Source organism: Lytechinus pictus, chromosome 18, assembly GCF_037042905.1.
Source record: "Lytechinus pictus isolate F3 Inbred chromosome 18, Lp3.0, whole genome shotgun sequence".
Classification (NCBI taxonomy): Eukaryota; Metazoa; Echinodermata; class Echinoidea; order Temnopleuroida; family Toxopneustidae; genus Lytechinus; species Lytechinus pictus.
Genome location: NC_087262.1, coordinates 25,727,737 through 25,755,323, shown reverse-complemented (window position 1 = coordinate 25,755,323; position 27,587 = coordinate 25,727,737). Strand labels below are relative to the sequence as shown.

General features: G+C 36.4%; 1 protein-coding gene across 2 annotated transcripts in view; it reads left to right on the top strand.

Annotated features, from left to right (window-relative positions):
• Positions 1 to 27,587, top strand: part of LOC129281973 (heparan-alpha-glucosaminide N-acetyltransferase-like) — a 32,857-nt gene extending 5,270 nt beyond the window's left edge. The window contains exons 2-17 of one of the 2 annotated variants that reach the window (XM_054917903.2): positions 2,393 to 2,604; positions 3,051 to 3,193; positions 7,851 to 7,975; positions 8,848 to 8,905; positions 9,339 to 9,402; positions 10,338 to 10,435; positions 11,590 to 11,666; positions 13,234 to 13,264; positions 13,575 to 13,711; positions 14,448 to 14,572; positions 15,346 to 15,464; positions 16,773 to 16,992; positions 17,742 to 17,816; positions 18,814 to 18,884; positions 19,989 to 20,101; positions 21,916 to 27,587. In XM_054917903.2, the coding sequence (XP_054773878.2) occupies positions 2,393 to 2,604; positions 3,051 to 3,193; positions 7,851 to 7,975; positions 8,848 to 8,905; positions 9,339 to 9,402; positions 10,338 to 10,435; positions 11,590 to 11,666; positions 13,234 to 13,264; positions 13,575 to 13,711; positions 14,448 to 14,572; positions 15,346 to 15,464; positions 16,773 to 16,992; positions 17,742 to 17,816; positions 18,814 to 18,884; positions 19,989 to 20,101; positions 21,916 to 22,094 (1,847 nt within the window). In that variant the 3' untranslated portion in view covers positions 22,095 to 27,587. Of the gene's footprint in view, positions 1 to 2,389; positions 2,605 to 3,050; positions 3,194 to 7,850; positions 7,976 to 8,847; positions 8,906 to 9,338; positions 9,403 to 10,337; positions 10,436 to 11,589; positions 11,667 to 13,233; positions 13,265 to 13,574; positions 13,712 to 14,447; positions 14,573 to 15,345; positions 15,465 to 16,772; positions 16,993 to 17,741; positions 17,817 to 18,813; positions 18,885 to 19,988; positions 20,102 to 21,915 lie in introns of both variants that reach the window. The other variant, XM_064112998.1, reaches the window with a different exon arrangement.

Below are 27,587 nucleotides of genomic sequence, written 5' to 3'. Positions count from 1 at the left end.
GTCTACCATCAGTTCGTCCACTTAACACGTGGTCTCCTTTCATTTAGTCTAATGCCATTCCATCTAATAACCAGTTGGTCAATTAGCCATTTAGTCCATATACCATTTGGTCTGATTGGACTAAGTGTTAAATTGTGCAAAATGAATGAAAATGAAATGGATATTAGACCAACTGGTTATGAGACGAAATGGTCATAGACAAAATGGTGATTAGACGAAGTGATGATTGGACCAAATGGTTAATGGACCGAATGGTTGTTGATAGACGGTATGACATTCAGACTAAATGAAAGTAGACCATGTGGTGAGTGGACGAGTTGGCAGTAGACGAATTGGCAATTTACCGTTCAAAACAAGCCCCGAGCCAACACCTTCTGCGTACGTAGTCAAATCATTGGATAGATGACCGGGCTGACACGAACCATATAGAGCTATATAGCTCTATGCATGAACCCTGGAGGTGATTATCAGAGCCATACCAGAACAAGAGGTCACAAGTCACATAGTACAAACTTGGTTCAAAGAGAATTATGGCAGAGGTGCTGAAAGGTGGTGCATAAAAACTATGGCTCTGAACCCTGTATTTTTGCTTGTCAAAAAATATCTTGGGGAATGCTCCCCTTGAGTGGTGATAACCTTCTTTTAATATATTTCTTTTCTGTTGGTTTGCCTCCGTTTGGTAAATCCTGGATCCACCCGCGTAGCAGTTATCGTCTGCCCATGGACCTACTACACATGGTCTGCCAATCACTAGTGTACAGATGTGGGAGGGGGCCTTGGGGCCATGATCCCTACAATTTTAACGACCAAGAAAAAAGAGAGAAAGGAACTTAGGGGTGAAATAGAGTGAAATATGATAGTATTTCTGAAAACATTATGTAAAAATCTATCAGAAAAATAGATATTTTGTATTAAAGGTCACAAATTTCGCTCGCTCGTTTCGCTCACATGTTAGAATTTTTGTCCCATTCGCCATGTCTGACCCCTCAAAATGTTTGGCTCAATACAATATTGTTTTCCATGGACACTTGCTCTACCCGCAGAAACATGTCTTCTATCTTGTTCAAGAGAGTTGAAGTAGGAGAAGTGGCTTTTGCTAACGAGACGGTGAATATTTACAGAGAGAAAAGAGTTTGTTGATGAAAAGTGAAGGGAATGATTAAGACTGGCAGACCTTCAGAAAAAAGAGAGAGAGAGAGAGGGAGGCAGTGGCGGCACCATAAATTTTAAACGGGGGGGGGGGGCAATCACAGGAGGGAGAACATTTTTTATTTTTTAGAAAAGCTAATTTTTCTTTATATTCAGCACTATTTTTAAAGTCATGAACATGCAGGATGCGTATCTCGCCAAAACAAAAGAATGAAAACTCGAATCATGAGAAAAATAATTTGTGCGTATTGACTTGAACACTGGACTTTTGAGTCACATGTTATCCTAATGATCATTTATTTATCTCAATCAACAGTTACTGCTAGTGCGAAGCGCGAGGAAAATTTTGAATTTTATAGAAGATTTATGTTAGTGACTAATATTGTAGGGAGCTAACTACGACTACACGGTAAATTTTCAAAATATGGAGAGAGAAATGCTGTTTTGGATCACATTACAGCTTGATTAGGATGCTCATGACAGCATTTACAAACAAATTGTTTCAGTTTTCAAATTTTCGGGGGGGGGGGCAAGTGAGAAGGTGCAACGATCCTGACTGGGGTGACAAATGCCCCCGTGCCCCCCCCCCTTAGCCGCCACTGCAGAGAGAGAGAGAGAGAGGGGGGGGGGGGAGCGATTCGATATCAATATAACCTATCCTAGTTAAGGGGTAGTCAGGGCTTAAAATATTTGTATCTAAATAAATAGAGTAAAATTCACAAAGCAAAATGCTGAAAATTTCATCAAAGTCTGATAATAAATAATGAAGTGATTGATTTTTTAAGTTTAGCAAAATGTTGTGAAAACATTTATAATTATGCACGTCGTCATGAATATTCATTAGATGGGCTGATGATGTCACATCCCCACTTTCCTTTTTCTTATACATGGAATCATTATTGTTTCATTATTTCATAAATGTGTAAATGATGTGTCTCCATTATGATGATTTTTTAGTTCTTGGAGGAAAAATATGAATATACTTAATTTCATATAATAAATGCAAGAGAATAAGTGGGGACATGTCATCATCAGTTTGCTCATTGAATATTCATGAAGACATGCCTCGAACTTTTTTACAGGAATAATTCAACATTTTAAAATGTTATTCCTTGTCCGATTTTGATCAAATTTCCAGTGTTTTGTTTGGCTGATTTTTCTTAATCTGTTCAAATCATATTATCTTCAGCCTGGAGTATCCCATTAACTCCTTTGAATTTTCTATCCCCTCTCTTCCTAGCAGTTGATGGCGATGACGAGAATGGCTTCGTGGAAGAGTCGGGAAACACGGAGGCCTCCTCAACAAGTGATGTCGGTTTTGGTCACGGAAGGGACGTTCTCCGTCTCCATTCGGGGCTGTACGACGTGGCATACGTTCGCTTTCGGATCGACGAGCTTTCTATCGGTCGACAGGATCGGATTCAAGTTTGGATGAAAACTGACATATGTATTGGGGTAAGGCCCCCCTCCCCTTCCTTTTTCTATTATTATTTTGTTTATCTGATTCCTCCATCCCACCCTTACCTTTGATCTCGTCATGCTCGTCCCCTAGCTCCTTCCCCCTCTTCCTCTGTGCTTCGATCGTTCTACCACACCCCCTCCGATTTGCCCTTTCTCACCTTTAGTTTAACTGGACCTATCTCAGCCAGTCACATGCAAATATTTTCAGTAGCTTATAACTCCCGTTGGTGAAAATAACTTCATGTAGAACTATTCACCCCCCCCCGTTCTTTAGTAATTCCCAAATAAATAAATAAATAATACAGCCTTTGTGAAAAGATCCATCTGTAGGCCTATGCCTATGTCTGCTGGCACTGCCCCTGCAAACGAGCGTTTTGTGAATTAATGCAATTATGACTCTCCCCAGAATTATTATGACATTTTTTCACCTTACATTATAGTGCAAAATGGTAGCAGTGGCCAATTTGACGATCAAGACGAAGGAAAAGAAAATGGTAGCCACCATCGACACCGCCTGGGCGACCCGTATAATGGTCACAGCGGGAGATGTACCATATCCAGCTAAAAATAACACATACTGCGAGTGAGTATACTCCGTTACCATAGAAACCAATTGTTTGATCTGAAAAGAAAACCCGGTATTCAGAGAGGAGATTCTCATATCGATATTCGACGTACATGGATCAGGCCAGGCGCGTAGCCAGGGGGGGGCGGTGGGGGCGGTCGCCCCCCCCAAAACGTCCCCAAAAAGAAAAAACAAGAAGGGGAAAAAAAGAGAGGAGAAAAGGAAAAGCGAAGGGAAGAAAGGTAGCTTTGTGGGTTTTTCCTTTTATTCTTTTTTTTTTTTTTCAAAAAGAGAAACTCCTTAACTCTTGCTCTAAATTTATATATATGAATTTTGCTTCCGCGCTGCGCGCGGATAAATGACAATATTGCAGTTCTCCTCTGTTTCCCCCACCCTTTCTCTAACCCTGTTTTTCCACCTCAGCTATACGTGTTTCTTGCCAGTTCAAGTTCAAATTTATACATGAGGGCATGGAATTAGAGTAAGGTTAGGCCGAAGTGTATGAAGTCTTTTTTTTTCAAATTGATCGCGAAACTTCTGGTCGGGTCGACTCCAGGCGGGTCAAATCTTTATATCAATTTCTGCCGTCACCTCCACTAGGGCAACTTCTCCCGCTTTTCAGCTCATTATTTAACAACCATAATTTTGGGGCAAACGGGTTTCTAATTAAAAAAAAAAGAAGGTATAAGATTCGTGTCGTATCAAATAAAAAAGTACAATATTTTTTTAATCAAATTCTAGTAAATTTCATGTCATTTCCCTGCCCTGTCCTATTTTGCGCCCTCAGTTTGAAATTTTGAATGACACTTAAGTTTCTTTATCGTTCAAAATGAAGCGCTTCAAGATTAGTCAAAGACATTATACATCATCCTTTTTATATAATTTAATAAATCACAGAAGTTTCAACTTTTTGAGCGGTATTTTCCTTGTAATGAAGTTAAATAATCTTAGAAAATCAATTGAATTAGAGCCGATGGGTATAGAGATATCTGCATGTAATGAAACGTCCGACCTTTAAAATTTCAGAGTTTCATTGCTCTGCGCGGGGAAGAATATCTTCATCCCGGCATATCTTCTCCTCTGTTTTTCGAGTTAAAGATATGCACTGTGGCTAAATTGTAATCAAATCTGATCTTTCCGAGGGAAGCATTCAATATGACTTAGAGAATACCATTATTTCGGGACCCTTTTCTTTGCCAAAAAATTATAAAATGCATGAGCTTCCGCGCTTCGCGCGGGGTAATTATTATTATAATTTCCTTCATTTTATCCCTTTTTGTGCGTTCACAATCACTTTTGAAAACAAGATTCAAAATCACAATAGAGTCAACTGAATTGGAGCTGATACAGGTACTAGAGACAAGATAGACGGCTCCTTTTCATTTTAATTTATGAAACACCGAAAGCTTCGCGCTTCGCGCGGGAAACTCCCCCTCCCTGCACCCACCCCCTAGGGAGCGCGCTTTGCGCGCTCTGTAAGTGTTGGCACGCTTCGCGTGCATTTACCGCCCCCTCCAAAATGAAATCCTGGCTACGCGGTTGACATGGATTTCATGTAAAAATGGCTCAAAATGCTGAAGTCTCTGTAATGATAATTTCCGAGAAATACTCATATGATATACATCTTGTGATGAATTCTGCTTGGCTTTGAAATCGTAACATAATCCCAGTTGTTGTAAATGTTTTCCTGCTATACTGTCTGTAATATGTTCTCTATAGAATTAAAAAATCCAATGGACTTCATCTAGCCTTTCGACCACCATCTTGATATCATACCAGGATACTACTAGAGCCATTCTTATCGGAATCAGAATTTTTGGATATTTCCTTTCAGAACCTCGTATCTGTTATAGAAAAAAAAATCTCCTTTCTAAGGTTTCTACTTTATGTGTAAAAAAAACAGGCAACCCCAATGGACAGAAATAATGAGATTATTATAAATTATACGCACCAGAAACACAGAAACCAAGAATTGTCGACATTGAGTCATAACATGATCAAAATTGCCGTTTCGTCTAAAAACCATTTGGTCCAATAACCATTAGTGGGTCCTATCATCACTTCGTCTAATCACCAGATCGTTTTTTACCATTTCGTCTAATATCCATTTGGTCTAATACCCATTTTCTTATCATTCATTTTGCACAATCAACACTTTAGTTTAATTAGACCAACTGGTATATGGACTAAATGGCTATTGGACTAACTGGTTATTTAATATTAGACGGAATGGCATTAGACTAAATGAAATTAGACCATGTAGTGAATGGACGAACTGATGGTAGACCAAATGATAGTAGACGAGTTGGCTATTGGACGAACTGGCATTAGACGAATTGGAAATAAACCTATTGTGTTTATTATATTTGCTATCATATTGTGCTAGGTTTGGTAAAATGAAACAAAGAGGAAGTCATTACATTAATTATATCCGATACGTGTAAAACTAGATGCTAGTATTGAGGTAACCGCAGCCAGCAGGGAAGTGTGCTACGGCCTACGGGGAGGGGGGGGGGGGCAGGGGATAACCCCCCCCCCCCAGGCAATTGATAAATATATTAGTGAAAGGGGTATTACGTACTTATAACTTCGTATATGTAATACATCATCTAATTAAAAATAATATAAAAATAATAATTTAAAATAAATAAATATAACATATAGCACGTGTGAAACCAAGCTAGAACATGATGAGAATCACGAACGCTAATCACAATCACGAATTCAAATTCTACTCCGGAGGTGATTTCCACTTAAATTACGGTGCGAATTTTGCGTGTTGAAAGGCTTGACCTCCAAACATCTTTTGGGGGCGGAGCTTACGTGACTTTTATGATGCAGTGCTTTGATTGACAACTCACAGAGGACACATACCGCCTTCGCTCGGGAAAACAACGGTTTAATTGATCGTGTGAAAGGCCCGATGATTCTTAAGACGAATTGCAATAATCATTACAATGATGATTCAAGATTAACGTCTGGAAAGGCCCTTTTTACCTGAAATAGATTATAATAAAAAGAGGAAAAACAACCACGGTCCAAAGAGTGACCGATGCTTTGAATACTTGTGATTTGTGAACAACACTTCGTGAACCGTATACTTCTGAGTAATCCAAAATGTTTGGAGATTACCTATCAGAATCTCCTTTCTACGGTTTCTAATTTTCAAATACTTGTCATTTATTGAGTATAATGGGGAACAAGTTATCGTTAAGGATCGTACTATTCACATTTCCGTCCTTTTTTCTAGAACGCACGGTATATATTTTACCTTGCATTGATGTTGAAAAGAGCGGAGATTCGATATAAATCTGATCTCGCAGAAAATCTTTATTTGTCTGATTATTGATGGCTACAGTCACACTGTCACACATTTCATGAAATGGGTTGTCAGACGTTTTATCTCTATCCGACAGTTACCATAGGAACAGTGCTTCTCAGCCAATCAAAATCAAGGAAAGTTGTCTGATCAGACTAAAATGTCAATGAAACGCTCCCAAAATGACCAATAGGAGTTGGTTTCATTGATGTCACTTTAGCATGTTGGAGGTAGGGGATAACCCCCCCAGGCAATTGATTAATATATTAGTGAAAGGGGTATTACGTACTTATAACTTCGTATGTAATACATCATCTAATTTAAAATAATATAACGATTAGGTGTATATTTCTTCCCCCTCTTATTGTATATCAAATTACCCTAAGCACAGCCTTTGTAAGAACAAACCTGTTTATAGGTAGCAAAATAATCAGTATCAAGGCTATGTACCTGAAATCCATAGATATCATTTTAAGAAAGGACGAATTATGATTATTAGAGTAATTATATGTCACTAAATTCATATGGGTATATTTATATGAGTAGTTAATACCACTATCTGCCAGGCTGTGAATATACCATATCGCTATCTTGTTTTGAGTGTGATTTGAGAAAAAAAAAGAATGATGTGATTTGCGTATGTCAATACACTCTTAATCGAATACGAGAAAAAAAACGCACAGTCCCTTAGATAATTATTGTTGGATAAAACTTTCTTTGTCGCATAAAATATCCGACATTAAAAAACCGACATTGGGGTGCTTTATGAGTGCCATTACATTAATCAAAAGTTGATATAAAATCGAATGTTTTTCTACTTCCATTGAAATACACAAGCCGCCCTTTCACACGGTAAAAATCATAATTTGAATGATGATTCCAGTGAAAATAAGATTATTGACGAATTATTAGCGCGTGGGAAAACAAACTAGAACATGATGAGAATCACGAACGCTAATCACAATCGCGAATTTAAATTCTACTCCGGAGATGAATTCCAGTTAAGTTTCACTCAAATTACGGTACGAATTTTGCGAGTGAAAGGCTTGACCTCCAAACATCTTTTGCAAGGTCGCATCCAGGCCATTCGCCTGGATTCAACCAAACTTGGTATATAAGTAGCATTTTTTTGTCTGCTTATGCTTTTTCTAATATATCCTTTCTTTTGTACAAATATCATTTTAATCTTCGTTTCGCATTCGCGGATCGTTCTGTTAACAAAATTATGTTTTGTTTATTTGTTTTTTGCTTGGGCAGCCCGAATCGCCGTCTTGCCATCACCACTTTATGAATATTTGATTATGATTATCTTACATATTTTCTTAAAATCCAACTTCTGATCATGTTCATTCGCAGGTTATATTATCATTTCGGGCAATATGGTGAATACAACCTAACAGTGCCTCCCATGACACGGAACAACACGAACGGGACAATATGCGACCTGGAGACATTGAAATCGCCAACATATGCAAATACAAGTACATGTGCTTTGCTTGCTTATTATCTATTTTCTATTCTTATTTTGTAATAGTTCATTAATGCTGTTCTGTATACCAAATGATACTTATATTAAGAACTGGTCCTTTGATTGATGATAAATATGATGATCGGATAGTATAGGGTGTGTAATAAAATGGACGTCGTTTTCTTTTGCATACTAGTAAATGGTGGCTCTGGCGCACAGATGGGAAAGGTTTGGGGCCATGAACACCCCCCCCCCCAAAAAAAAAAGGGTCACGACTGAGAAAGAGAAAGAAAGAGAAACGAAAGGAAAAGGGTGAAGGGTGCAAATATTCTTTTTTTGATATTATAGTTATACCAAAATATATCAAATTAGATTTTTCATTAAAAAACTAGGTCTGAAATTTCGCTCTCTCGCTGCTTTTTAGAAATTCTGCGGCATGACTGGCATGACTGGCATGTCTGGCCACCTCAAATATTTTGGCTCACTACGCTACTAAGGTGTAAATATAGAGTGTTATTTTGTTGCTGTCGAACGGAACAGATAAGGGATATATGATAAGTCATAATTTGAATTTTATGGTTGTCACTTTCTACGTTTTTTGTCTGATGCGTTCAAGAATGTTCTATTGACGGCATTCAGAATTATTTGATGGATATTTGGTACGTCATTGACCAGGCCTATACTTAGCAAAATAATGAATGAGGAACTTGTAAAACACACTTTCTAAATCATAAGTGCATCCTGTCTATGAACTCACTTTCCCCAGCAAAATATATGTCCTCCATCGTTTTTATTCATATTTATTTTGATGATAAATAGAGTTCATAGTGGTATTGCCCTATGTTTATATAATACTGCAGTTATCTTGTTTTCTTTATATTACAGGTATCTTTGTATTCTACGGGTTGGTATTTCTCATGTTTTTCGTGGCTGCTATTTGGATGTAAGTATTTTCATTTCAAGGTTTAGTATTGTGATTAAGAAGTGGTCGTGGTCTGCAGAACCAATGATTGAACTGATGAAATAATAGATTAATAAATAAATGAATATATTATAAATCCATAAATAAATGAATATATTCGTAAACGAAATGAATAAATAAACACATCTGCGGCAGATTCAGGGGAAATGGCACAGCGGGCAGGAGCCCCCGGCCAAAACCCAAAACAAAATCAAAAAGTTTTTTTTTATGGAAAATAACCCGGATTTGATGATGATAATTTTTTTTTTTTTGTTTTTTTTTTTGGGGGGGGGGGTTCATTCTTTCATACTCCCATTCTATCTCGCCCTCTCTCATTTTTTCTCTCGCGCTCTTTCTGTTTGTCTCTCGAAAATAAAACTTTATCATATTCCTCACTTTTCCTCTATTGTGGCAGCCACTGTATAAAGGGACGCAATAACAAATGTCTACCAAGCAATCATAATGGAAATGTACAATCGGTGAGTCCAGTAACGGTTTGCTTTCCACATATTCTGAAACTGCATAACCCTCCGGAAGGGGTGAGGAAAATAAATAGATATAATAATATTGATCACTCAAGTCAGCCACAAGTACAGGAATTCTAAACAAATGTTCAGTTAATTGACATTAATTAATGATATATAATTTCGGCTATAATTTTGTTTTCTTCAAATGATGATATAGTTCAATTTTGTGATGCTGTAACAGTTTCTTTATAGGCATGGACCTATAAGATTCTTTAAATCTAAAATGACTGGGCTATTTGAGATGTATTAAGGACTGGGAGGGGCATGATGGCCATGATGGCCCCCTTCTGATCTCGGCCGCCGTTCGAGCGATCACGCCGAAATTTGGCACGCACATTCTTTATCACATAAACTACAAGCCAGTATTAAAAATATCTGAAAAAAGAAGAAAATTTGACGTGAAATTGGGTGTTATATATGCAAATAATGTTTTTCATTAATAAATTTGCATATTTTATTCATAATGAATAAAAAATGATTATTTTCGGAATTGTTTTCTTATACTAGCTTGTAGTTTATGTGGTAAAGAATGGGCGTGCCAAATTTCGGCGCGATCACGCGAACGGCGGCCGAGATCAAAATGCCCCCCCCCAGTCCTCATTACAATCATCTCAAATAGCCCAGTCCTTTAGGATTAAGCGGGGTGATTAAAGCTTTAAAACTCTATATAAATAAGATCATGAAGTAGCCAAGCTATTAAGCGGGGTGATTAAAGCTTTAAAACTCTATATAAATAAGATCATGAAGTAGCCTAGCTATTAAGAGTGGGATCAATTGGACATAATGTTGTTTTTTTGTGGAATTATATTCTGAAAACATTAATATAAACGTATTATCATGCATACATTTGTTTGTGTCTATTATTTGTTCCCTTGATCATCGATAAGAACGGTTCTCTAGAAGACCAAACACCCTTGACTGACCCGGTGGGTCATAAACCTACCAAGACATCATTTCGACTGAGATCGGTTGACGCATTTAGAGGGTAAGTTCATGTTCTTTTTATGACGTCACTGCGTAGCAGTCTACTGTGCTACACACCAAATTATGGATTAAAAGGGAAAATGCATGAAAAACAACATTAACCCTAACGTATCTGGGCTATCTTGGGGCTTAAAGTCCTGACCCCCCCCCCCCAAAAAAAAAAAAAGATCTCGGCTGCAGATCACGCTATCGTGATGAAAAACATAATCTTCGCCATTGCACAGGTAAATTGCACAAAATTCATATATTTTTTCAGATGGATGAATTATCCTAATTTATTAATGAAATCATTATACTGTTTGGTCTAATTCACTAAGCTAATTTTGTGGTGAAAATATTATTTCCAAAATCAATTTCTTATGTATTTTCTATTATCTATTGTTATACTGGGTGTGTTGTGACAATGCTCAACACCCCCATGCAGTAGCAACAGAATAATCCTCCGTGGACAAGCCCATGTCTAATCGCAACTCTAAAAATCATGCGCAAATTGATTTTCAACCAATCAACAGCGCGCATTTGGGACTTGCGATTGATTTTTTGGCTTGCGTTTAAACGCAACTCTTTCTGCAACGGGCAGTTGTGTTTAATGACTATTTCATCCAATTCTCAATTATCATATTCCATTTACAGTTTTCGTCCAATTTAGGCTCATTGTTATGACCTCTTCCATAGTCCTATGAACTTAAAAAAAAAATCGAATTGGCGTATTTTAGGGAATAGGCCTTTATTGAGTTGATTTCATTTATTTTTGCATAAAAAAAAATGAAGGAACAATTTAGTAAATTTATGAAAAATTCTGATTGTTAAATGCAATCATGACACTTGAAATATGAATTTTAATCGGAAATATTGAAATATTAATACTCGTTAAAAACAATTCAGAAAAGAAAAACATTATTGAAAAAAAATAAGATTGACCTATATTACAGGGGCCGCGGAACGGTTGTGAAAGTGGGGGGGGGGGGTGTCCATACAAAAAATCATAATCAGTCGGTCATTTTCACGTTTTTGCACACGGTCTTGGAAAAAAGTGGGGAGCTGAAGTCCCCCCCCCCCCCCCCCCCCCGGTTCCGCGTCCCCTGTATTATAATTGTTTTCCTCGTTTTCCGGTGGTAATTTTTACTTTTCTTTTATGTCTTGAATTTTCATAAGACTTGCTATAACCAATCTGGTATTGGGTACGAGCGGTGATGGTCACTTTTGGTATTTGAGCCATGCAAGATGGTATGGTGAGTAATACACTATATAATGTTAATAACTAACGCATATTAATCAGGGAGGTACTGCTACATGGCCTAAGCGCGACACGTTATGGCGCGTTATCGGCGCGTTGTATGACGGATTATCGGCACGTTATACGGTCCGTTATCGATGCGTTATACGGCGCGTGAAAAAATGAATAAAATAATGACAATTTTCTAACAATTTGTATTCATGCATTGCATACTTTTAATAGCACAGCTGCTATAGACATACTGTAGGTAGGGGTGATGGGGGTAGTGGCGCGTTACAAATATCAGCATGACATCTACAGACCCAAAATTTCGGCGATTTATTCCAACTTAAGTTAAAAGAAATTTGCGGTAAGTAACTTTACTTGTTTTTCCAAATTTCATTATTTCTTATGAAAATCAGTGAACTGAGTCGATAGATTGAGGTCAAGTCTACCCCAGAAAATGTTGTTTAGAATCTATAGAGAAAATCAAACAAGCATGACACTGAAAATTTTCATCAAAATGAGATGTAAAATATGAAATTTATGACATTTCAAAGTTTTACTTATTTTTCACATGGAACAGTGCAACATTATAAAATTTGTATAATTCAACCGAGAAAAGTATTAAGTCACATTGAGGTCGTCTCCCCCTCCCGATAAAATGATTGGTTCCTGGTCGGTATATTGAACCAAATGCGTGTGTAACATTGATGTTGATTGGTCCGTCCATTTAGCGATTGGTCGCTAATCTTTGTGTTACAGAACCCTGCTGCCGCCCTGGGTCAGATTTTACAGGGGTACTCCGGGCTGAAAATAATTATATCTAAATAATTAGAGTGAAATTTGCCGAGCAAAATGCGGAAAATTTTATCCAAATTTGATGACAAATAACGACGTTATTGAACTTTGAAGTTAAGCAATATTTTTGTGAAGACGGTTATATGCAGATCATCATGAATATTCATTAGATACTGGTGATATCACCTCCCACTTTCCTTTTGCTTATGTTATTACACGAAATAATGATTAGTTCATATTTTCATACTAATACACGTGTGGAAGATACATCTCCCTTAAAGAATAAGGTGCAACACTGAATTATGCATTGAATCATTCGTCAATCCATTATTAATATTATTATTTAGTTCTTGGAGGACAAAATTTGAATAAACATAATAATAAAATAGAACAGAGCAAGTAGGGGGATGACGTTATCAGTTTGGTCATTGAATATTTATGAAGACATACAGAGAACTGTTTCACCAAAATAATGCAATTCATAACTCCGTTGTTCCTTCTCCGATTTTGATGAACTTGTCAGTGTTGTGTTTGTATGAATTTCTGTTCAAATCAAATAGTTTTCAGCATGGAGTATCCCTTTTTAGGGCAGAGTCTATATTCTGTTGAAGATAAGTTTGAAGGAATCAGGAAGCAAGGGAATTGGTAAACAATGTCGAATGATAAATCGAAATATTTTCTTTTACATTTCGATGTTTTTGTAATGAGTCTATTTGATGAAAGAAAAAATATATTTATGAGGTTAATAGTAGTAATATGTGTATTATTATTATTTATTGCAGGTATAACTGTTGCAGATTTTATGTTCCCATGGTAAATATAAGTATTATTTAAGAAGTAGATGAATTCAAAGTAGGGCCTATAGTAGCAAAGCAATAATATTATGAGAAGGAGGAAGAGGATAGGAAGAAGAAGAAGGAAGAAGAAGAAGATGGTGATGATGATGATGAAGAAGAAAAGGAGGATTAGGAGGAGGGGGAAGAAGAAGGAGGAGGAGATGATGGAGGCGGAGGCGGCAGTAGAAGAAGTGGAGTAGGGGCTAATGTAGCAACGGTATTTGCTTCGGCTATCAATTATTGAATGAATTACCCACGGACCCAATGTTCATTCCACTTTCTCTTAGGTTCGTTTTCATCATGGGTACTTCTATCCATCTCTCGTTCAATATACTCCTGTCTAAGGGGCAGAGTTATCTATCCATCTTCAAGAAAATAATATTCCGAAGCATCTCTTTATTCATCATGGGCGTTTGTATTCAACGTAAGTGTGAAGAATCTGATTTGATTGTAACGATTTATTGTGATGATGATGATGGTGATGGTGATGATGATGATGATGGTGGTGGTGATGGCATTGGTGACGATGATGATGATGATTTTGATGATGATGGTAAAGAGAATGATAATTTTGGAGATGATGACAATGTTTGTGATGTTGATAGTGTTGTTGATGATGATGATGATGATAGTGGTGATGATGATGATGATGACGATGATGATGGTGATGATGATGGTGATGATGATGATGGTGATTATGATGATGATGATTATGATGATGGTGATGATGGTGATGATGATGATGGTGATGATGATGATGGTGATTATGATGATGGTGATGATGGTGATGATGATGATGGTGATGATGGTGATGGTGATTATGATGATGATGATGGTGATCGTGATGATGGTGATGATGATGGTGATGATGGTAATGATGATGGTGATGGTGATGGTGATGGTGATTATGATGATGATGATGGTGATCGTGATGATGGTCTGCTGAATATCATGTAAACCAGAATTAAAACATTCAGACTACAAATCATTCTTGGAAGTTGATATAACGAATAATCTTTCGTAATTATGAAGATAATTTTAGGCAGTTTACAGTATTTTGATCATGTTATTTCCATATGATGTAAGGACGACGAGTTGATTATATTAACATTTTTTCGTCAGTTTAATAGTTTCTGTATGACATTTGTTATAATTTTTAGCTCACAACGATCTCAGAACCCTTCGCATTCCGGGTGTGCTACAGCGTTTTGGCATAACTTATTTCATTGTTGCGTCATCATATCTTCTTTCCCGTCGTCTGCAGGCACGCAGGATCGAGAGAACGGTGAATATAAACAAAATAGCGTTCATTTTTGCTCGTATACTGAATAATGATAGTAATATAATAATAATAATAATAACATTTTATTTACCCAGAGTAGCCACTTCAATCATAAGATAACATAATATGTTATTATTACCCTTCTCTAGTCTAAACGCTGAGCGCCAAGCAAGAAGGCAGAAGGTCCCATTTTTATAAGTCTTTGGTATGACTCGGCCGGATAGTAATACGCAAAATGATTTTAATTTCTCTTCAGGTACTAAGTAGTTATTATCATATATTTCTTGTCGCTGAAAAATCATGATTTTGAATTGATATCCATCGTCTAAGTTAATTTTCGCAACCCGTCTTCTTTTTCCTATAATGAAACACGTGTAAATTCAGTTTTAGCCATTTGATTTTACTCTTTACCTTTAATTCGGTGGTTTGGGGAACTAGGCGTCGCACAGATCCCTGTACAAAGCTTCCTGGAATTAGAATTTAGCACAATTGAATGGCGATTAAAAAGGTTTCGAGAGTAATTGTGTAAGGAGTCTATTTCAGTGATAAAAATGTATTCGAGGTAAAAATGAATCTTTTCGGGGGCTTAATTTGAAGACTTCAGAAAATTTTTGAGAAGCGAAGTAAGTTTGGCCTATATCGACTATAGAACTATATATGCTTTGACATCAGAATGCTAACAAAAAACAGTGTATGCCTTTTTAAAGTACTTAATCAACCTTTTTTAATATTCAATGTTCATAATTTTATAATATCTTACTCCTGGGTACTTTTAGGGCAAATGTTACATGATGTTTAGGGACATCACAGACTACCTTGAACTTCCATTGGCCTTCTGCTCTCTCGCCGTCCATTTGAGTTTGACCTTTCTTCTTCCGGTTCCAGGATGTCCTCTGTAAGTTTGTATCCAGGTCATTCATTGTCAAATATCTTTGTAATTGATTGTAGGCCTACAGGCTTAATTAACGTAACTTGATAAAAAAAAGTAGTGGGAAACTTATTCCTCAGTTATTTTAGATGATCGCTATGATGATCCACAGCATTTATATTGCGCCATATTTATGTTAAAACATTCATAGGCGCAGGCTCATCTAATTAAAGGACAAGTCCACCCCAACAAAAAGTTGATTTGAATAAAAGGAGAAAAATCCAACAAGCATAACACTGAAAATTTCATCAAAATCGGATGTAAAATAAGAAAGTTATATCATTTTAAAGTTTCGCTTAATTTCACAGAACAGTTATATGATCATCCTGGTCGATATGTAAATGAGGAGACTGATGGCGTCATCCACTCACTATTTCTTTTGTATTTTATTATATGAAATATGAAATATTCTAATTTTTTCATTGTCAACTGAAACAACGATCAATTCCTCTCTGAACATGTGGAGTTAGCATTGTTTAATACTATATGGTTCAGTCAAATTGGTCCTTATCGTCAAATCTGTAAAAATGAAATATTGTATAATTCAAACAATAAAAAAACAAAATGAATAGTGATGTAATAATATAATAATAATAATAATATAGGGTATTTATATTGCGCACATATCCACCTTGTTAGGTGCTCAAGGCGCTCCTATATTACCCGGCTAAGCTAGGCGTTCATAGCGCACACAGCTTTTTAAGGAATTACTTCCTATACCGGTGTACATCATCGGCTGTCTCATTTGCATGTCACTGAGTTGTGCATATCACTGTTTTTTGAAAAATAAGCGAAACTTTAAACTGTCATAACTTTCTTATTTTACATCCGATTTTGATGAAATTTTCAGCGTTATGGTACTTTGATTTTTCTCTATTTATTCAAATCAACAGTTATCTGGGGTAGACTTAACCTTTAAGTTAAAAGATCAAAAGAGTAAAAGATCGTCCCACATAATTGTAACCTTTTACTCATATTCATTTGCTTTTGGATTAGTTTTACATTGAATATTTATATGATATCTAATTTCGAATCTGTTTGGGTAAGTCAAACTGAGACTGATAAACTTTAAACCTTAGTAGGCCTACGTGGATGTTTGTAGACGTTTTATAGCCTGAAAGAAGGGACTATCCCTTAATAGCAGGAAACCCGGAGGAAACCCCCGTCCTTATAGTGGTAATTCATGTGTTTGATTCCATCTGTCTATAAATTTACCTTAATAATATACGATTGAATTGATACAATTTTTCCATAAAAAAAAAATCGTTTCAAAAGAGGTTACCAGGGTCCTGGTGGTCCGCTGGTTGGAGAGAACGGTGAACTGACAAACTGTACCGGGGGAGCTTCGGGGTACATCGACCGCATGTTCTTCACTGAAGCCCATATCGTCTCCATCGACACCTGTCATGATGTTTATAGAACCATTGTTAAAAGTGACCCGGAAGGAATACTTGGTTGTTTTACCTCAATTGCATTGTGTGTGTTTGGTCTCCAGGTGTGTATTATAGCTATCAGGTGTTTTTTCTTCTTCTTTAAAATATACATGTGATCACAGTATAGCGGAATGAGCCAACAATTTCGGGGGGGGGGGGCAAACATGCGCGACTCTGGGACATTTTGATTTTGATTCGGGAGGGGGGGATTTCCCAACTAGTATAAAATGGGTATTAACAAATTGAAACACCAATTCTATTCTGTTTTTACTCCATTTTCTTCGTTTATCTTCCTCTTTTTTTCTCTCGTATTTTTTTTTTCGCTGCTTGAAAAACAGGGCACCATCCCTGGACTTATCAAACCAGTTGTGATTAATTTTTTTTTTACTTCCAAAATTTAGAAACGTTCAAAGAAGTTAAATTTTTTTTTTAAAAGTCATGTATTGATGGAGACAGAAATAACCGTCTTTATACTGGGGATTTATTTTTCTATTATTATTTTGACTGCCATTCCGATCGAATCGACATAGCAGCCTAGGACACAGAGATCGCCTTTGGTCTCGAATTGATGGCATTTGATAGGCATTAATTTTGATGCTGACTAAAGACGATTTTTTTTTTAATATCGAACCCAACAACGGATAATAATTATACGGATTCCAAAGAATCCCTTTTTGATTGATCCTATGATGACTCCCACCTTGCTTTAAAAACTGACCAACTCGTGCCAGCTTTCCCTTTGGAGTATTTTCAATCTTATCCTAGCTATAGGCCTATTCAATAATGGTATTTAATTTCTATCTCCTCTCAGGCCGGAAAGATCCTTCATCTCTTTACAACCGTTAAGGGGCGCTGTTTAAGATTGATCATCTGGGGATTGGTGTTGGTAAGTAACTTGGAATGACATTGAAATCGCTAACTGCTAACTGCAACCATGGACTACCCCCTTCTCTCGACTTCCAATCTACTATTTTATTCTCTCCCCCCCCCCCATTCTCTATCTCCCTCCTCTTCCTTTCGCTTTCCTTTTTCTACTCTCCTTACTCTTTACTTTCTCCCCTCTTCTCTCCTCCATTCCTCTTTCTGTTCACTGCTTCTCTTCGCCCCTCTCTCTGCCCCTTCTCTACTTCGCTGCTCCCTTTCTCTCTCTTTCTACTTCCATCATGCCCATTACTCTTTACTTTCTCCCCTCCTCTCTCCTCCAGTCCTCCCTCTGTTGTTCACCCCCCCCCTCTCTCTCTCTCCCAAACATGCACATCACACTCATGATTGCCTTGAAAAAGTTATGCTGAATGTGGGAGCTTTTACAATATTATCACACATATCTTAAAATTCCATTCCTCTATTTTTTTCATATACTCAAAAAATCTAATTTCTCTTACTTGTTCTCACATTTTATACGATTATGATGTACTTCCATTCAAATACAATACTGGAATAAAATGAATAAATAAAAAGAGATAAATAGAGAATTAAATAAATAAATAGATAAATAAATGAATGACTAAATGAATAAATAAATGAATTAATATATAAATAAATAAATAAATATGAGAGCCTAGTAACAAGTTTGCATGTTCTTTAGAGCAATTTTTTCAAATTTCTCTGATTTGTGTATTATTGTTAAAGAGGGACTGAAATTTATATGTGACTTTTTTCACTAGATGTGGCTATGTATTGAAAGTTTAACAATATATAAATGTATTCCTTTTTTAAAACAGATTAATGTGTATATTTTATTGACAATTAAATTATTCATGTAAACTTGATTTTATATATTCTTATCTTGATTTTTATGTTGACCCCCCGTCCCCCCTTTTTTAACAAAGTGTAAACATTGAGTAAACTGCAATTACAAACTTTAATTTTGGATTATATTTCAGACATCATGCAGTTTAATTCTTTGCAAAGTTTCTATGGCTGATGGTTGGATACCTCTTAATAAGAACCTTTGGTAAGATGGATTGATTGATTGTCAGTATCATTATTCAAACTCGGCCATATACCCGGTACCCATTTGTCTTGAATATTGACCTTTTGTTCCTCTGTCGAGTCTTTTTTTTATCCAGCATAAAAGTTGATTCAAATAATAACATCCCAGCTGTGGTTAAAAAAGAAATGATAGGTTGATATCTTAACCAACTTACTTGTTGGCTTAAAAAAAAAAGCCTGTGAGTGTACTCCCCATAATAATTTAAGCCAAAGTATATATCCGTATACCGCCTGTGTTATGGAAGTTTTTACGGTAAACACCATGTATGTAGTCCTGAAAAGGACTGTTTGTTATTCTTTCTTGATTGTATGTTTGCTCTGAAAAGAAGTGTTAACAACGTTTCGACCAGCGTGTTCTGGTCGTCATCAGGAATGATGATCCACTTGAAAACTCAGGTATATAACCAGGTTGGTTATAAAGAAGTAATAAGGTTGAGCCAATAGGAAAGCAGGAACGAAGAGGTAATATTAAGGATGAACTTTTCTTCCCGGGGAGGGGGGACTCTTCTATTGACTATGGATACCATGCGTGACCATGGGGTTTCGAAAAGCACCCTAAAAAAGTATTTTCCATGTTCTGAAAATGCACCCCTTAACAAGTATTGGCGTGTATGTTAAACCTTACCCTTAACAAGTATTGGAAACAAAACGTTACCCTTGACAAGTATTCCCTGAATTGACTCCCTAAACAAATTACAAGACTATCTTAATTGTTATGTCACGGACATGATAACGGACGCCGGCTTCGCCTTTACTTTCATTGGGTTTAGTACCGCCCCACACACCTCGCTCAAATCGGACCCTAAACACGTAGTATTGGGGCAAAAAGATAGTTAAGTCTTTTTATACCCTAGCAAAATTGGACCGTATAGTTTTAGTGAAATATATACCCTTTTTTCATTATTTTGGTGTTTTTGACACCCTTATTACGTTACGTACGTAACGTGCCCTTTCTTGAAAAAGGTATCCTTTTTACGTGTTTTATTTTTTTGGTCACGCATGATATCCACTCGTCAATGAAAGTGCCCCTTACATGATTTTCCCTTATTTTACCTCTTCTTATTAGGTCCGTTTCGTTTATCGCCCTCACCGGTGGAACAGCGTTCATTATTCAGGCATTGTTTCATATCCTTATTGACGTCACGCATTTCTGGGATGGAGCTCCTCTTTTCTACGCAGGTAAATATATTAACCTCTTATCTAGTTTTGCCATTTCTGAATTATGCCATTTGAATTTTTTGTCTTGCGCTACATCCGTCAATATATATTTTGATGGATTTAACCCCTTCAGTTCACTCAAGAAGCAAAGTTCAAAAGTTAGTTTTTATTGGGTTATCTTAGGGTATATCTCAATACTAGGGGATCTTTTATATCTAAAACTTTTCAGGAGTTACGCAAGCCTTTGCGCTTATCTGATGACCATTTCTTGTATTAGTTTCCAAAGTTTAACATGATAGGGCACGTTTCCTGTAGCCTAATTCAAAATTTGATAGACTGACATTCAATTTTCCATTCTGATACTTGTCAACCGAATTTTAATCTACTAAAGCTCGATTTCAATTTCAGATGCGTTTGGAATAAAAAATGAATGACAAAATATAAATTGATAAGAATGAAACATACTTCAGAAATCATTATAATGACTGAGAACACATTAAAACATCCTGCTGTTTAACATCTCCATCCCGATTTTATACGCTCGTTATGATCTGAACACGAAACTGAAAAATAGTTCATTAATCCATATATTTGTGGAATGATTCCGAAGTTTTCTTAATCTGAAGGTTTGTTAATCCGAAAGAAAGTAAGGTTGTTTAATCCACAGTGATACGTTCGTTATTCTGCAGGTTCGTCAGTCCGAAAATGAAATAAGGCTGCTTGTACGAAAATCGCAAGCGTTCGCTCCATGTCGCGACGCAGAGTTAATTCAACAATACAGTACATTATATTGAAAAGGCTTGTCAAATGACATGCACGGCTGGGAGGTCTTTGTTGAAAATTGGTGAACGGAACAGCAGTTTGTCCTAAATCCTAAGTAGGTTTGTGACTGTTTGTCCCGAAACTTCCGTTTTGATTCACAAATTTTCGACAAGGCCTTCTTGGTTGCTCATCGTTATGAAGAGCATAATACATTTTCTATGTTCTTAAAAGCGTTCTGCGCTGCAATGCGAAAAATCCCTAACCCTTTGCACGCTGATGTTGCAATTTTGCACATTCGTACAATTAAATTCTACAATCATAATAATTAGTTTTCTTCCCTACCTTCAAATTAGACAAGCTAATTGGAGACAATAGTTCTTGGATAACATCTATAAAATAATTATAAGTATCAATGGTGCAATATGGAAATCTTTAATTAAAGGAAATAACATGGAAACAATTTATTGTCAATATTATTCAGCGTGCAAAGACCTAATAACTGATGAAGTATACGAACCGTCATTTTCAGACTATATCGAATCTTTGAAATAATGAACTGTTCTGTTTTTTACTGACGATTTTCTTTTAACTAGTGAAACTCATTTCGTTCTCGGATTAACAAACCTGGAGTGTATTGAACCTTTTAGTCATATTTTTGTAATACAAGCATTCAGATAAACGGAAGTTCAAACTAATTTACTTAGGAATATCGAGAATCTGGAGTATTCGATCTTTCGGAATGATAACTAATCTTCAGAATAATGAGCTGTACACAGTATTAAAAAAAATATCGCGTTGTTTATTAAGCCAGTCACTCTAACAACAAATGTTTAATTTTTTGGAAATTGATTAAACTTTTTTAAACTACTTGTGTTTTGTTCAAAACTTTAAACAAAAGTGTAGAGTGACTGAATTTAACAATCTCGCTTGAAATTTTAAACAGCGTTTTTACAGTGTAAAATACACCATTTCAATCATGAAATTCATTGTCATTATGATCAAGATTAATTGGTTCTCTTGTTGAAATATCTGTTGAAAATTCGCTTTCTCCCTTCCTCTTATTATGTATATAGGAATGAATTCAATCCTACTCTATATAGGATCAGAGATCATGCATCCTTATCTCCCATTCTCATGGGTACCGTTTGTTGGTAACCATACCGAGTACATCATCCTTGCTGCCTGGTCGGGATTCCTCTGGCTTGCCATCGCTTACGTCTGCTACCGCAAAAAGATTTTCTTAAAACTTTGATGACGTCACAATTGAACGGAGGAATGGATACCTTGAAAATTACTATACTTCATTATTCGAACCTTGTGGCTTACGGAGTAATCGTTATTAACTTTAAGTATACTCTTGTGATTATGGAAACAAGAGGCAATATAGGAATGTGCTATTGACAGCGAGTGTGATCGCTACAAGACGGTGTATTATAACGAATATTAGTTAATGTATTTAATCTTGGCCATCATTAATATAACCAGGTCCAGGACAGTGCAGATTGATATTCACCTTTTTAATATGAAGTATTATCTGTGTTGCTATACAGGAACATGCCTTTGAGCAGATGAATGAGGAGTTTAAAAATGGTGCAGTTGGTGGAAGGTAGCGGCGATGGGTGTAATGTAGTGGTGTAGGGATGTCAAAGTTGAGATTGTCGTATGAGGTTTGTCATTGTAGGGGTTTTGGGTGGTATAGCTTCGCGGGTGATACTACCAGTTCCAGAAAATGTTATGTTATGACTCTGCATAATTATGTAAATCATCCATTATGTCAATCAAACCAAACTAAAGTAATTTATCAGACCAGGAGAGCATTTCATGAAAGGAATTGTTGGATGTTTAATCCGGCACTTACCATGGGAACTGTGTCTCTCAACTAGGCATTACCAAGGAAAGTTGCCAGATCTGTCGGATGACAAATATTGGTGAAACGCTCCCTGAATCCCGTTACTTACAGAGTTACTGGACGTACTGAAGAGGTGCATATTACATCTTTGAAGTAATATACCGAAGAGAAGTATATTACGGCAAGGGTGAGGGGATGCAGTAACCCCTAAATCAAAGGCATTCAAGAAATTCATTGCATTTTGACATTCAACCAAACAGAAGCCCATATTTGCGCTTTTGAAACTTTCTACAATGTACCGAAAAGAATACCGCTTCTATAAAGTCGAAATGCTTCCATGTAATTTATATAGAACATATTTTGTGGACTAGAGAGTTAAAGGCGCGGTCCCACTGGTTGGAGGACACACAACGTATGCATTAAGGATACAGCGAACAAGCCCCGGGGAACAAGCAACATTCGGGTTGCCTCCATCCGTTTTCATCCGCTTCAGAAAATCGGTAATAATGGCGAAGAATGAGCTCACAGTTGACGGATGCTAAAGCCTTTAGGCTTGGTCCCACTGCACTTACGGATGCAAAGAGAGAGTAAAACGGAAAAATTCTTGCCATCCGTTGGAAAACGTTATGTATCCGTTTTGTACTATTTGCATACGTTTTTCATACGCTCTATGTCCATCTAGCATCCGTCCTCTGTGATTTCATTGTTCGCCCATTCTGTCCATTGTCTTGAGCGAATGAAAACGATGGAGCCAACCCGAAATTGTGCTTGCCGGCTGTATCCGTTATGGATATCTTTTGTGTCCATCGGCTACTGGGACCGAGCCTTATAGGGATACCAATCGAATGATCGTCTGAAATCGATCACGTGACATTTAAACGACTGGTTGAAAATCATCACATGCAGCCATGGCAGCCATTTACATTAATATACTAATTTGCTAATTACTGGTATACTCGTGATTTGTTCTATTGACCGGTCATGGCTTATCAAATAATAATAATCCACATCACTATCAAACATAATAAAACGCATCGTCTTGCTAGACCATTAGATAATTATCCACACGTGTTTCTTCTAATATGGTCGAAACACACTTGGTAATGGGTCGAACTTGTTTAAACTGTTTCAATTGTACCTCGTGTATTGTCAGTAATGGCCTCCATGATATGTATTATTTGTGATTTTTTTTCAATTTTAGGTTTGTCTTTATTCAATGATAGTGAATGAAGAATTTTTCTTTAAAGTATCGATTTTTTACATTTATTTTCATGATTTGTGGACATGCTTTAAATTTGTTGTCAGTCTTTAAAAAAACCCACTTATGCGCATTTTCTATATCAAAAGAAATTTTAATTCAATTAGACTGATAGTGCGTCAAATTAGCTAAACGGGGAATGATTATGTACCATTTTGTTTTGAAAGAATTTTTCAAAATGTATTATAGATTGAAATGATTATTTCACAAGTATTTTGTATTGTGACGTTGGGGGTTGTAATATGACAGGCGTTGTGATTACTACACCGGTATAGGGACGACGATAGGGTATTTTGATCGAGTGCTAGAGGATTAAGGTGACCTTGTGGAGGGAGAGATACTTTCTTTTTGCCAAGTCGAATGAGATTCGTTTCATGGGGAAATTTCAATAGTACCTAGCATTTTTAAACGTCCGATCCGCATTTTTTTCCGATCCCCATTTTCCCTATTCTTACTTTATTTTACGATCTGTTCAAGCCATGATAAGAGCATACAGCGTTTATTATGAACTGATGAAAAAGGGAGAAAGCATATTAGGAAGGCTCCTTATAGAGACGGCGGATCGAAATATTAATTTAATGGCATTGCTGATTGCTCGTAATAGTTTAACGGCCTAAAGACCATTTTAACTCTTATTTCTATACTTTATCTTAATTTATCCTATGATTTTCTTCAATACTTTAAAGATAAAAGAAATGGCCACCCTTGCCCCCCCCCCCCTCACTCTGGGCCACCGCCCCTAGATCTGTTTTTTTTTATAACAATAAGACCAAGAAATTAACAAAATATTTAGCTTTACTTTGTTATACAGTGCGTATCAATAAAAAGTTTACACTTTGAAAAAGTCCTCCACATTGAAAAACACATAACAGGGGGATAATTTTTTCACATATATTCTTAGGCTTTGGTGTCATCTATCAGATGAAAGTATAATTCTTGATAGAATCATACGCCTGAGTCAGCATTGTCCATTTTTGTAAAGCTAGCAGAAATTGGTTTGCGCAGAAATGATGATTTTCACGCTGTGTCGATGGAAAACAACACAAACTAACCGCGCTGTACATTTTTTATCTTTTGGGAGACATTTCTGGTTAATGGAAATAACACAGATACATTTTAACTTTTAAACATTTCTATCCCTGAATGAACATTTTAAGTCTAGGTAAACATAACTTTGAAGTTGTTTGTGTCAGCTGGATCTGAGGACATAAAATGAAACAAACCATTGTTTGTATGTTTGTAACCAAAAATTCATTTCAGACACCTCCAACCTTATTTCTTATGATTTTTGTTTCATTTAAAAGGGTTTACATCATTTTCATACTTCATTTCATACTTATTTCTCCACACTTTTTCCAGGCATGACAACGGATAACAATAAAAATCAAGCTTGTTATTTCATGCGAATCACTGCTACATGTAAAGCAGATAAAAATTATAATCGCGATGGTCTAGGTGTGTGGGGAGGGGGAGCACGGGGGGGGGGGGGCAGTGGCTTTCAAGGGAGTGTTTTGGCCAAGGAAATAAGAGAAAGGAAAAAATATCTTCAAATCAATCTTTTAGCTAAAGTCCATGCGCTCTACATGATTAACGTCTACTTTTCTCCATAAAACTATTTCCAAGTTTTGCACAAATCCTTTTTCACGAACATTTTTGTCTCACCTGCATAGCAGAGTGAGACTATAGGCGCCGCTTTTCCGACGGCGACGGCGACGGCGGCGGCGGCGGCGGCGGCGTCAACACCAAATCTTAACCTGAGGTTAAGTTTTTGAAATGACAGCATAACTTAGAAAGTATATGGACCTAGTTCATGAAACTTGGCCATAAGGTTAATCAAGTATTACTGAACATCCTGCCTGAGTTTCATGTCACATGACCAAGGTCAAAGGTCATTTAGGGTCAATGAACTTAGACCATGTTGGGGGAATCAACATCAAAATCTTAACCTAAGGTTAAGTTTTTGAAATGTCATCATAACTTAGAAAATATATGGACCTAGTTCATGAAACTTATACATAAGGTTAATCAAGTATCACTGAACATCCTGCTTGAGTTTCACATCACATGACCAAGGTCAAAGGTCATTTAGGGTCAATGAACTTTGGCCGAATTGGAGGTATCTGTTGAATTACCATCATAACTTTGAAAGTCGATGGATCTGATTAATGAAACTTGGACATAATAGTAATCAAGTATTACTGAACATCCTGTGCAAGTTTCAGGTCACATTATCAAGGTCAAAGGTCATTTAGGGTCAATGAACTTTGGCCAAATTGGGGTATTTGTTGAATTACAGCCATAAATTTGAAAGTGTGTTGGTCTAGTTCATAAAACTTGGACATAATAGTAATCAAGTATCACTGAACATCCTGTGCGAGTTTCAGGTCACATGATCAAGGTCAAAGGTCATGTAAGGTCAAAGAACTTTGGCCACGTTGGGGGTATTTGTTGAATTGCCATCATATCTTTATAAGTGTATTGGTCTAGTTCATAAAACGTGGAAATAAGAGTAACCAAGTATCACTAAACATCTTGTGCGAGTTATAGTAGTTTTCAAAATCAGCACTGCTGCTATATTGAATCGCGTGATGCAGGTGAGACGGCCAGAGGCATTCCACTTGTTAAAAGTAAGTGGTGCTCACTCAAGCGGAAAGATTTGTCGATAGTCATATCATCATTCGCTTAAAGGACAAGTCCATCTAACAAAAAAATTGATTTGAATAAAAAGATAAAAATCCAACAAGCATAACACTGAAAATTTCATCAAAATCGGATGTAAAATAAGAAAGTTATGATATTTTAAAGTTTTGCTTAATTTTACAAAACAGTTATATGCACATCCTGGTCGATATGCAAATGAGGAGACTGATGACGTTATCCACTTACTACTAGTATTTATTTTGTATTTTATTGTATGAAATATGAAATATTATAATTTTCTCCTCATTGACAAGTGAAAAAAAAATTTATTCCTCCCTGAACATATGGAATGAGCATTTTTTAATACTATATGGTTCAGTCAAGTTGGTCCTCATTGTCAAATCTGCATTGTACTAAAAGAAATATTGTATAATTCAAACAATAAAAAACAAAAGGAAAAGTGAGTGATGGACGTCATCAACCGACTCATTTGCATGTCACTGAGTTGTGCATATCACTGTTATGTGAAAAATAAGCGAAACTTTAAAATGCCATAACTTTCTTATTTTACATCCGATTTTGATGAAATTTTCAGCGTTATGCTAGTTTTTTTTTCTCTATTCAAATCAACATTTTTCTGGGGTGGACTTGACCTTAAAAGAGACCTGTACCAATATGTAAATGTGGAAAAAGCTTCAGTATAACAAATTTATAGGAATATTATTTTCAAAGTAACTTTTTTATACGCACTGTATATGACCTTCATTTTGCATGTACTTTGACAATTCTTAAATCGTTATCCGTCCCTGTTTATACTGTTTCGAATTCTATATTCCGGCCTCGGAACAATGTTTTATACTGTTGTTTATTTTTTTTGTCCTACTGTTTTTATGCTCATGTTGTGTCAAATGTACACGATCTCCCTTGTATTCTTATATCGTTGCTGTTTTTTTATTATTATGTAGGATTATTAAATAAATACTAGCGCGAATACAAAA